Source organism: Dufourea novaeangliae, unplaced genomic scaffold (genome assembly GCF_001272555.1).
Source record: "Dufourea novaeangliae isolate 0120121106 unplaced genomic scaffold, ASM127255v1 scaffold231, whole genome shotgun sequence".
Classification (NCBI taxonomy): domain Eukaryota; kingdom Metazoa; phylum Arthropoda; class Insecta; order Hymenoptera; family Halictidae; genus Dufourea; species Dufourea novaeangliae.
The window spans coordinates 13,848-27,257 of NW_015374100.1; the positions used below are offsets into that span (position 1 = coordinate 13,848).

The 13,410-nt window shown below is 39.1% G+C and overlaps 1 protein-coding gene across 1 annotated transcript in view; it reads left to right on the top strand.

Moving 5' to 3' along the window:
• The first annotated feature begins 1,297 nt into the window (after positions 1-1,297).
• The window catches only part of LOC107190800 (dolichol kinase), a 34,401-nt gene continuing 22,288 nt past the window's right edge, over positions 1,298-13,410 (top strand). Inside the window, exons 1-2 of the mRNA XM_015579683.1 lie at positions 1,298-1,329; positions 1,718-1,971. Coding sequence (XP_015435169.1) covers positions 1,298-1,329; positions 1,718-1,971 — 286 coding nt within the window. The remainder of the gene's footprint in view (positions 1,330-1,717; positions 1,972-13,410) is intronic.

The following is a 13,410-nucleotide window of genomic DNA, read 5'->3' on the forward strand; positions in this document are numbered from 1 at the left end:
GGTATTCCAGTAAATGGAAAGCTAGATCCTGCTGGATTTTCATGATTTTGGTCAATTTCAATAAATTCGTGGAGTGAATTTACGTCTTCACATTCTGACTCGATATCCGTCCAAGTGAACAATTCACCAATTGTAGAATCACTTCCTATCTTACCTGAACAAAAATCCGAATCGAAAGATGATTCCTATAATCCTTGATTGTCTGTCATGACAACTGTTATAAAATTCCAAAACAAACAACTTAATATCCACGAAGCTGGTGGACGTCGGCACAACGGAGTCACGTTCTGATTCTTACAAAACGGTGACCGTTGGCACGGGAAAGCCACACGCCGATGCCTATACTTGTAACACTACGTGAAAAAACAATGTACATGTTCTTCTGATACTACAAATACAACTATAATAAAAAGTATGGCCCTACGTAAACGTGATGTGAGCGAGGCCCATAAGCCCGTGACTGTCACGGGCAGATTAACCCCTTAACGTATCTACACACACTTGATGTATACGGACACGCCTAACTGGCACATTTGTACACTGACGAGCAAACTCGGCTTCCTCTACGCGAAAAGCAATGTAAGGAATAGAGCCTCCTACCGCTCGATAAATTTATTTCAAATATTGAAATAAATGTTATACCGAATATTAACTTCACATAAATTTCAGTAACTCCGAGACCAAGTGGTAGGAGGCCTTTCTCTTACGCCACTTTTTCCCCTAACGGAAACCGAGTTTACTCGCGAGGGTACCTATATGTCCGTACCACGAGCACAGCCATGCGCCCGCTACCGCAATTGCATGTTGCTTAGCAATTTGCTTACTTTAGTCATTCATCTCTGCACAATCCAGCTACGATTTACACTAAACAATATATATTGCCTTTTTAACACTGTCCCTTACATATTTAATGAACAAACAATAGTAATTTTTACAACTTTGATGCTACCACCTTTCACCCATTCCTTCAATCTTCAGTACTTAATCACCTTATTGGTTTTTCTTTTTAATAGCTTTGAGCTTTATCTTGGTGTATATACATATATCACACCCAATCACATTGTTAATTGTTTTTTAATATTGTAATAAACGTTAATACTCCTAAGAGAAATAATGTGTATTTATACTTCATTTTGATCTTCTCTTTCTCTATTTTGTTAAAAGTACTTCATATACCACTAACAATTAAAAAGTGTGATATAATATCCTCAGATTACGAATTTATGTAAGAAACTGTAAGTATTTTTGGCTAGTAAACTGAAAAAAATTTGTAGGTTAAAGTCAATATGCGTGCGTCATGTTAGCCAGTGACAGTCCCGGGCTAGACACGTAAGGGGTTAATGTACTTGCATTTGATATTGACAAACGATTTTTGATAGTTCACTTAGAATATTATAACTTATTGAGAAAATTGACTTTTTACTCATTTATAATATACGTAATTTCTAATTATTTGATACCTTTTCAAATAATGTATTTTCAATATATTCTTTTATTGAAAATAATAATATGTACGAGGTATAACATATTTTTAAATTGTATTTAATATTTTAACAGTAGACAACATAATTTGTTCTCTACATTATTTGTGTTTTGATATGATTATTGTAGTAAAAATATGTTCTAAAGGTCAATCCAATTATATAAATTTTACAATAATACTTTTAAAGATTTGAGGCTTTTACGGCCCAGAATCATAACTGAATAATACTTTTAGGGTAAAAGCCAACAGTGGATTATGGCTTGGAACATTGGTAGGACTAAGCGCAGTCTTAACTATACTAAAAGAAGATGCTAGTTACTCTGAAATTTGCCTCATTACAGGCATTACAGGTGTTGGTCTTGTTATAAGTTCTCTATGTTTGTATTTACGACTGTCAACTGAAAAAGTCGTAGTCAGAGATTTTCAAGCTATATATTTTTTACCTGCTATTATATCATCAATGTTATATCTTCTTATAGCACATAAAGGTATGCCATTTTACAAATTATTCATTAATGTTATACAGTTTCTTCAAACGCAACTAAAGATACATTATCAATTATTTTGACTTATATTTTAACACTTTGACGGCCGGACTCACGTATACGTGAGTCCACTGAGCCAGCGGTTATCGGCCGACTTCACGTACACCGAATCGCTTCAAATCTGAATCGAAGCTTAAAACTCTTTAAAATCTTGCGCTGCTTCGAAATTTTCAACGGATTCGAAGTCTTGGAAATGTTGAGATTTTTTATAGGTTTTTTATAGGTACTTTTATTCAAGCAGTATCATTGACATAAAATATTAAGGAATACCCGAAAATTTTGAGTTATCCTAAATAAATTTATTGTTTTTATTATTTATTTAATTATTTGGGGGGCGGGGTGTGTGGCGAATGAGAGAAATAAAATGTAAACAAATTGAAAACGTTTCCCAATGATTGAGACAATTTGTGAAAAAATAAGTTTATTGCTTATACATATTATTTATTGAATAACAAAATTGTATTTAAACTTAATATAACGTGGGATATAGTTGACGGGAAAATACTAAACAGCGGTGATTTTAGGAAAACAGTATATATAATCTTTATTAACTACATAAAACCGTCGTGACTAATTTATTAAGTATTTACATAGTATTGAATTTATTACTTTAATCTATTAATACGTTATTATTTATTTATTATTACGTACAATATTGGTATACTATTCGTTTATTACTTCTTTTTTAGTTACAAATAGTAGTTTAATTAAAAAAATAGAAATAAAATTCAAAAGCAGGAAATATAATCAGTAGTAAAGAAAATAGATTAAAACATACACTCACGAGCAAACTTGACTTCCACTCAGGGAAAAAGTGACATAGGGTAAGAGCCTCTTACTATTTGGTATCAGGAACTATGAAAATGCCAAATTAACATTGGATTTCACATTTATTACAATACTTAAAATAAATTTATCAAGTGTGTGAGGCCCTTCCCTTACGACATCTTTTCCCCAAGCGGAAGCCGAGTTTGCACGTCAGTGTACAACTTTGGATAAAATCTTGTTACTAAACATGTAATAAAACCAGTATTATTTATTTATCTTAAAATATAATTACTACTTTATAATTACTACTTATAAGTGAATCATTGTTGTATCGCAGTTGTAGGTTCTGCGTCTGTGCTGGTACGGCAACGTTAACCTCCATATACGGAGGTTGGTTGAAATGGCAGGTGAATGTTGTAGCAGATGTTATAGTTTGGATAACAAAAAAAATTTATTCTGATATATTTCAGTTGTCGCAGAAAAATTAGTTGTGTCCTACGTGGACTGTTTGACTGCCATACAGCATATAATGAGGGTTTTTTTTTATGTATCGTCAGTGAAGGTGATCCGTTCCTAGGAGCTTTGTTGTCCCTTTACCGGCATTGAATGAATGAGTCCAAGTTTGGTATTACCTGTGTGAAATAATTTAAGAAAATGAATTTTAAAGTTAGGGGAAATTTGAAAAAACCCAATTTTCATGTGAAAGGCGCGCAAAAGCGAGTCTGATAATGATAAAACTCTGGAATACGTGCTCGTGCAGTAAAAAGATTTATATGATGCAGTTGAAACAGGAGGAAGACATGAGAGGCCTGCGTGCGTGAAAATGATCGCGGCACAGTTGTGCGAGAGGCACATGCGGGACGAACAGAGAGTAGGTAGTAAAAGAGAGCAGTAGTCAACGTTCAGGCGCGAGCGTTCATGAGGTGTTTTTTAAAGGGGCAGCGCGTGCCCGACCGACAATAGAAAGTGTTTTTTAATTTTGTAAGGAGTTTGTTCGGGGCGACATTGCCCTGTGACACGAATGAGTGAGTTTGTGTGTAAATAAACTTGATATTCAGCAATTAAATTTTGTATATATGGCAAGATGTGTTCTATATGTAGGTCCTCGTAATTTTTTAGTTCTACAGTACGATGGACGTCCATCAATGAATTTTAATATTCTATTTTCTGCAACTATTGTTTTGTTAAGGTACGTGGGCGCAGCAGCGGACCAAATGTGTGCCCCGTACGCTAGCACGGTTCTAAGACAGACTTTGTAAGTCGTGATTCTAAGGTTTCTATTTACTCTAGAGGATTTGTTGAGATTAGAGAGTAATATAGTTGCAGCTTTACGCATTTTGTTAACTCGGTTGAAAACGGCCGCCTCCCATGTGAGATGCCGGTCAAACACAACACCCAGATATTTTACCTGGTCTAACTAGGGAATTTGCGTTCCCTGCATGCTTAAATCTGGAACAGCTTCGCGTTATCTACGGCTCGTGAAGTATGCCGCGTTAGTTTTCGACGGATTTACTGTCAGTTTCCAGTTCTGAAAAAATGAAACAACTTTCTCCAAGTACTCCTGCTGTTTGGCAATTAGCATGTTATGATTGTAAGAAGCAGTGAAAAGCAGTGTGTCGTCCGCGTAGAGTGACAATTGTGAGTGTGTTGATTTGAGAATGTCGTTTATGAATAAATTAAATAAAATCGGTCGAAGGATTTTGGGGGACTCCCTTGAGGGACGCCAGCCAGTACAGGGTGTTGAAGCGAGTCGGAGTCGTTAAGTGAAACGTAAATTAACCTGTCAGTGAGGTAGGATTGAATTAATTTGATAAAAGTTTCATTGAGTCCAATTTTGGCTAATTTTAGCAGGAGTGCCTGATGCCAAACCGTGTCGAAAGCTTTTACCAGATCAAGCAGGACAATACTGGCGAATCTGCCCCCATTCACTTCGTGAGTGCTTAGTTGAGCAAGGCGTACAAGTTGGTGTGTAGTGGAGTGACGAGTTCTCAAGTCAAACTGCTGCTCAATCAGCACCCCTTCTTTATCTAAGAAAACTATGAGGTTCTTGTATAGGCATTTTTCAAAAACCTTTCCAAGAAGTGGAAGAAGACTGATGGGTTTGTAGCCGTCGACTCGATCTTTGGGTTTTCCGGGTTTAGGTATCGGCGTAATTTTCGCGATCTTCCAGGCGTCTGGAAAGTACAAGTGCTTAATGCAATTTTCGAAGATGTAATATAACTGGAGGACGATCTTCTTAGCCGAATGTTTTAACATGAGGGCGTTAATATTATCATGACCAGGCGTTTTTTTGTTTTTAAGGTTTCGTATCACTCCGGCGATCACGGAAGGTTCAATAGTGACGTCACTTTGAGATTCTGTTATGTCGATTGTTTTTAGACACGTCGCGTATTCGTTCGCAGCGTTTTCATACGGAGAGTTTAGGTTTAAGATCGCGGAATGTGCGTGAGCAAAAGATTGTGCAAGGGCATTTGCCTTATCCCTGTCGGTAATACATTGTGCGGTCGAACTGTTAAAATTTTTTAGTGGAGTATAACTCAGTATCGCTGGTTTATGCTGGGTAATTGAATAATTGATTACAGTGCATTCGACGTTTGAGTTGTGTTGTACTAGAAATAGATCCAGAGTGGAAGGGCGGACATGTGATCCGTCGTTGTAAGTGAAACTATCCGGGGAGATCAGACGGTGAGTGGCTCGAGTCACGTGGTCGTATAGTACGCGGCCGTTTTTATTCGCGTACGGGTTGTTCCACCACTGATGTTTAGCATTAAAATCGCCTCCTATTATAAAAGGAGGACGTAAGTGTGAGAGTCTGCCTAGCGCGTGATTTGTCAAATTAATTTTGGGTGGTACATATAAACAGGCAACCGTGACCACCGGAGTAGTGAGTTTGATAACAGCAACTGCGACTCCTGGTATGGGATCAAACGGAATGACTTTATAGTCTAGAGACCGATGAATTATGATAGCGACACCCCCACCGTTTTCCGAAGAGTCCCGATCAACCCGAACAACATCATATCCGGGAACAATAAAATTTACGTTTGGTTTGAGCCAAGTTTCTGTTATTAGCACGACGTTGATCTCATGTTCCTGTAAAAGAAACGAGGTCTCGTTACGTCTGGATTGCACAGAGCCCGTATTCCAGAGCAAAAATCGAGGTAAGTGTCCCTTCAATTGAATGAAGAGGACACTCTAAGAAAAACAGCAAGCTGTTCGGATTCAATGGAATACGACTTGAGGCCTTCCTGGAGTTCTCTGGCTGCCCTTAATAGTCTACCGACATTGCAAATTTTCGATATCGGCGAGAAGATATCCAAAGTTTCCTGAATTGTGGATGTTACGGACGCTGTATTATTGGTGGCTGATGGCCTCGGAGCTGCTAAGTTAATACCGATCTGTGTATCATCGTGCTATGAGACGGTTGGTCGCGTAGGTCGCAGCGGTGGGGTTGAGACGAAATGAGGCTGGGCGAAATTTTCGGACACAGCCCACGATTGAATTTTTACCCGTTTTGAGATGTAACTCTCTAGTGACGGGCATTTCAAAATATTTTCAGTGTGAGAACCACTGCAATTTACGCATACCGGAGGCGTATCGCTAGTCTTAGTACAATCAGCGGTTAGGTGAGGTTCTGCGCATTTTACACAACGCGGGCCGTGCCCGAAATTCGACGAAGAGTGCCCGAAAGCCTGGCAACGAAAACATTGAGTATAGGGTCGTTTTGAGTAAAACTTTTCCCATTATATCCGTGTGTATTACAAGTGACTAACACGGTGAACGGTAGAAAGAGTGATCCCGTGCGGGAAGGTCACCCTATAGATACATTTAATGTAGGCGTGACCCTCCTGTAAGGAGAGTCAACCGCACCTCGGGGTTTCCCCCATATTGGTTTCGCCGTAGTTTGCCACCATGGGCGAGGGATTGAGATGCGCTCAATCAGCGCGCAAGGTGTGCCAGTTGACCTGCTCTCAGTCGATACCTGGGTACAAGCCCGTCACGTATCCACACAGGTTGGTGCGAGCCCTTCTTAAAGCTCTACCGTCTCTGGAAGGACGGTGCCCGGTTGTGTCTCACCGCAACTTCACGGCGGGTATGCAAACGAAGGTAACACCACAAAGGTCCAACCTCAATCGGCTGGGCGGGAACGCCAGGAGCCACCCCAGCATATCCCTGGGCTTGAGCCCAGCCCTCATGTTACCATTTAGGGAATGGTTTTCCTGTCGAGCGCACCAGTGTTCGCTCTACCAGTCTAGTGGATAGACCAGACTTATGGCCACGCCTGGTTATAGCCTAGATTACTTCGGGGTTACCAGGACCATGCCGCTACGACCAATAAATCGGTGTGCAGCCCCACGAGGATGCGAGCTTGAGTACCTCGGAGTCGCTAACACCTGTATCACAGCCGGCCGAGACCGACTGCAGCTCCTGATGGCACCCTATAGACACAGTAAAGAGACTCGGCGTTTGCACCGCCAAGGGATACGCATGAGAGGGGTTGAAGACCAGTTTGTTTCATCTCTTCAATAACCTCACCGGATTCCATACGCGGGAGGCCTGGCGACGTACGTCGCCGGTGCGGAGGGCAGTAGGCGGTGCCGACTCAGTAGGTATGCCAGGGGTCGGTTGCCAAAAGGATGAGTGAGTGTTCAGGCTGGATATCAACCCTTTATTTTTCCAAATGGATGCCTCGGGAGGCTATGTACAATTGTTGACGACGCGGGTTATGTACAATGTCCGACGGTGACTCGAGCGTGGACGAGACACGGGCGTATACATGGTGTAAGCGGTTGCGAGATACACTCCGGTGAGCGCGGCGCGACGATAGTGAATACAGTAGTATGAACAGGAGCGAGATATAATCTGGTGAGCGCGAGGATAGTGAATACAGTGGTGTATGAGAGATACGGAAAATACTACGGTGAGCGTGATGCGAATAGATCGTGAATACAGTGGTATAAGCGAGATACTGAATACAGTGTTACGTCCCGCATTGGGGTCGTTACTCTACTTATAATTTCGGGTCCTGGCTCTTTTAAGGTGCTAAAGCACGCTCTGTCTAAACTTACCGGTGAAGTACGCGGTTTGGATTTGGAACGGGAGGAATAGGAAATCACTCTCGTTTATAATAATAATAAAGATATATTCTAACAATTAAAAATAAAATAAAAGATACAAATAAGTCTTAACATACCAATGGTGGTGAAGATGAATGATAGGTTCGTGTCGCTTTAGTCGGTTCTATCGGGATTTCGGGTCCTTGAAAGGGCGGAAGACTCGCTGGCGCTCGGAGCTGTGATACAATATATGTGGGTGTTCCGTCACGGTAATCACGATTTATACTAACAGTGAAGAGTTCTGCACAAGAGTCACACTAAGAACAAAACCCTGTTGAGTCGTGAGCGGTGCTGTCGTTACCACGATCCGAACAAGAGTGTGAGCGAGCGAGACGTCGTTTCCGCCAGCTTGTAAGGAAGACGGATGTGACGTATCACTGTTGATGATTGCAATTGGTGCGTTCGCTAAGCGACACGCACGCCACGGGCCGCGATTGGCTCGTGGTGAGCGACGCGCACGCCACACGCAGCTATCGGCGCGTGGTGTGTGAATCTACGGTGATGATTCCAGCCATTACCGATGCATGGTTCATGGCTGATCGGCTGTTGCATGGTCGGTTCGTTGATGATCATTGGAAGGTGCTGCCCCCCGTCAATTGAGTTGTCTCAATATTGAACAAAGCGAGATACGGAATACAGTGAGTGCGATACGAATAGATCGTGAATACAGCGGTGTAAGCGAGATACGGAATACAGTGAGCGGTTTGATATACTTCTAAAGAGATTTCACGCGTCATATTATATTGCAATTTGGATAAATCTAGTGAGGTTATAATATCTAAGGTTTTCTCCTTGGTATACATTTGTTGATTTTGTTTTTTCTTCTCGCAGAAATTCCTCACTTTCTTCACTTCCCCGGAATTTTTTGACAAGTAATCCATAATTTTATATACATCTTCATTTCCTTTGCCTTTCATTTTAATTTTTGCCGCAAACATTAGTTCACTCGCCGAATATTTGTCCCTGATTATTTGCGTTCTTCGTGCTTTGTGTCGTTCGGTATAATCGTTAAAAGATTTTTCTGTGTTTCCTCTCGTTATAGTCGACGTCGATCGGGAAGAAACTTCGTTAATAAAAATTTCTGGAAATATAACCTTCTGAGAAAGCCACGAATTATTTTTCTCTACGAATTTTTCTTCTACCTACCTACATACATCCATTTTTTATTTAATTTATAACAGAAGTTGTGTAGCATTATCATAAGACCTTTTTTTGCACTAATTGTGAGCTCGACACTTGCATTTTTTAAAATTCCTCACATTAACGATTTATAGTCCTTCATATTGGAATTTGATTGTCTTTGACATTGAAGTAAATCACGATTATTTTGGAATTTTTCCATCTTTTGCATAATTCTCACTATATATTCACTGCACTACACTAAGTTATTAACACTTTGCTGACCATACACGTGTGCTAAATAAAGTAGCAGGAATAGAAGCAAGCAGTAAACAGATTGACAATGCGAAAGCTAAGTATGTACAAATTGTATGGAAGAAAACAGGAATGTAAAGGAAAGAAGTACTTAAACTATGTAACTAACTACAAACAGCAGAGAATTCTTTTTAGGTAAGCAACAAGCAACAACAAATAGTAGTAACTATTCGCAACTTCTATATGATGAGCTCGAGAGTTTTTGATTATGTTTAAAGTCGCACGACTTTAAATTAACACGTCGAAACAAAAGAGCATCGCCTTTACGATTATCACGCCCATGCATCTGATTCGATGATAAGACGCATCTGATTCGATGATAAGACGCATCTGTCAAATAAGCAATTTTGTGTGTTCGTTTGGTCTAAATAACTGCAAAGCTAGGAGAAAGTAGGATATGATTCTTGTTGCATATAAAAATAAGATTCTTTCACAACATATTGTGATGCACTGGAAGGTGAAATACTTTGGGACTTTTTACTAAACTCGATGTAAAGTAATACATCTAACACAGGTTTGAAGACTTCATAAAAATTATTCAAACTTAATAAATATTCACACAATTATAGAAAAAAATGTCACAATTTATGCATCATTGTACGCTCTTTAATATATGTTATCAGTTATGGGATTTATTAAACATATTATCGTAAACTGTTTACTAAAAATGCGTCCCATCGACAGACGTCAATTACATTATCATGCGAATGTCTATTTCTAATACTATTTTTTCTATTTAAAGTGACGAAAAAAGTATAAATGACGATAGTTTCTGATAGACTGACTCTTCTAGTATTACTTTTATGTAGAAATTTGACTGATTTAAAAAAAAAAATTGATCAAATGTCCAAGAATTTCTTATGATCCGTCCACTGTGCGACGGTACGATGCAGCGTCCGCCATGACGCCTCAGGATCCGCCGTTAGTTGTGTTACACCAAGTCTGACTTAGGGAGAGAGCTAGGTTGCTCCCGTTGGGTGTGATCATGGAGTGCCGTGCTAGCCGACCTCCAGTAGGGGTATGATCGTGTTAGCACTACCTTTTTGTTCCTGGGATTGTGGGTGTAGATAGGAGGGGTGCCGTGCTACCCGGTCTTTAGAAGAGTTGTGACCCGGTTCGCGAGATCGGGCTTAAGTTCCCTTTTGAATCCAGTTAACCTTGTAGTACACCGCGAACACTTTGTTTGTATTCCGGTTAGAATTATTAGTTAGCATTAGTCCGCAAAATCTACTAGCAACCCCCTCATCGCCAGTGCGTTAACACCGAGCACATATTTATTTTGGTAACAGTTATTATTTTCTTATTACTTACTACTACGCGACAACAGTACAAAAAACATTTGTAAGTAAAGACTGATTAGTTCATTGTTACGAGCCAGGGCTAAGCGGCTGCGAAAGCCGAGGAAATGGCGAGTTTGGTTTTTTAGAGTTTGTTATGTGGACGAACCTGTCTATTTCATCACACTGGGATAGGTTGTCGTGGACGAACCGGAGCCTATTTCGTCTCAGGGAGCTACTAGCATGGTTTAGACGTCGTGGACGAACCTGTGCTTATTTCGTCATAGGGAGCCACTAGGAGGTTGGTAGTTGTGGACTAACCTGTGCTTTTTTCATCACAGGGAGCCACTAGGAAAGATTTTTGTGGACTAACCTGAGCCTATTTCATCTTAAGGAGCTACTAGGATTGTTAGTATGGGCCTTGTAACTTTAAAAATTCGGTACACTGCGAGCGGTAAAAGTGTGCCTTTGTGTGTTCGCTTCAAGCTGGGAATTTAGATATTATTCTAGAGTTGACATGAACAACACTGAATTATAAATATATAAATGTATAATGTTAATCAACCCTCAATGTGAATAGGTACACGCAGGAAATAATTGCAGAACTGAGTTTCTCCTGTGAAAAGAGGTTTCGATTTTATTCTTTCTGTTCCTATGTACAAAATATTTACACGTCTTACCTGTGAAAAGAGAAACGACATTAAATGTCAATTATTCTGGAGGTGTTATTCCCTAATCACAATCTTTCTCTAATCAAACACTTTCGTCTTTATTTTCTGGTTATCTGGAGGTGTTGTTGCACGTGTTTGCTTTTATCTTCACTCATCCGTTTTTATCCTAACCCCACCTGTTTACCAACGCGCCGTGAGTGCGCGGAATATTTCAAAAGGAGAAAGTACATGTACTTTCTTTACATCTCCCCGCTCGGGGACAAAATTTTTACAAAAAAATTTTTTTCTGTCATCACAGATGACTAGCATACTGCTCCCTAGTCATTCTGTGCACTGGAAACTGGTGTTAGTTTCGTCATGTGAAACATTTTTGACTGTGTTTTTTTGTGTCCTGTATCTATTTCATATATAGAATTTGATATTTTCTTCAAGATTTTGTAAGGACCGATCTTCAATTCATCTAGCTTTTTCCTGTTCAGTCTGTTTCCGTTTTCTACAAAAACCATGTCTCCAACATTGAATTCCCCTTGTTTTCTGCTTTTATCAAATATCTTCTTGTTGTAATTGTGTGATAGTTTGTTTTGTCCTTTGGAGAGCGAGTTTTCTGTCTTTCTGTAAGTCACTTTGAGTTTTTTTCTGTTTCAATTCCTCTGGTAAGATTGTAGTGTTCTCGCCTTCCAGTAAGTATTTAGGTGTAAAACTTGTGACGGTATGTTCTGTTTATTATATCTTTTTGTGCATTCGTTGGCAATCGTCGTCCATGCAACTTTTTTTTCTTTTTCGTTTATTGTGCATCTTATTTTATTTACCAATGTCTGGTTTAATCTTTCGTTGAGTCCGTTGGAGAAAGGAGAGTTTACTGCTGTGAAGATCAATGGTACATTTTCTTCTTCTAGAAATTCTTTAAATTCCCTCGAATTTATTCCTGGGTATTGGTCTGTTAATATCATACCAATCTTTTCGTCCTTTGTAATTTTTTTTACTAACTTTATAAAATCGTTGGCGTTCTGAGTCTTTGACGTCAGTACCCAGGCGTATCTTGTACAATGATCGACTAGTAAATGTAGGTATCTTTTCGTTGATCTTGATCCTCCGAATCCTCCAATTGTGTCAATCGACATAATTTCGAACTGTCGTTCAGCCGGTCCTAAATGAGACATTAGGCCATATTTATCTTGACCTCTAGATTTATTTTTAATGCATGTTGTGCAGTTTTTACATGTTTTCTTTATGTTCAGCAGTAGATTTTTACTCGTGTAGAAAGGATTAATTTTGTTCTTCATTTGTTCTATACCTATGTGGTAATAGTGTTCATGAATCTTTTTGATAAATTCTACAGCGAGTTTTTCTGATAGCACAATCTTTTCTTTTTTTCTTATCTTTTTATAGTATATTATATTTTTTTGTGTCATTTTTTTCTTTTTCATTTGTAAGTCTTGGTTCGTCCCTTGATCGCTAATAATCTCTTCTGATTTTATGAGGCTTATAATTTTTAGTTGTTCATCTTCGTTTTCATTTGGTTCTAGAACCGGATTTCTGCTTAAACAGTCCGCTTCTAGATTATATTTACCTGGAGCATATTTTATATTGAAATTGTATTGAGATAAATAGTATGTCAATTCACCCAATTCTTCGTCCGTCCTACATTTTATATTCATATTCTCTAGCGGCTTGTGGTCCGAAAAAATCGTAAAGTTTTGTCCTATAAGTCGATGTTGCCAGTATTTTACCGCTTCCTTTATAGCCAGGCATTCTAAATAAATGGCTTTTTTTTCTTTTGGTCGTCGTTCAAATTTTTCGAAAAGTATGCGATCGGTTTTTCTTCTCCATTTATTTGTGGTTGTTTTAAAATCACTCCTATTCCTTTCAAACTAGAATCCGTGTATATGTTTATTGGTAGCTTTTGGTCAAATATCCCTAAAACTGGTTGGCGACAAAGAAGATCTTTTATTCTATCGAATGATGCTTGACAATCTTTCGTCCACCTAAATTGTTGATTTTTCCTTAACAGATTGTGTAGTGGATCCAAGATAATTGCGTTGTCTTTTACATATTTGTTATAAAAGTTTATCTTTCCCAAGAATTGCCTAATATTTTTTTGTGTTTTTGGTGTAG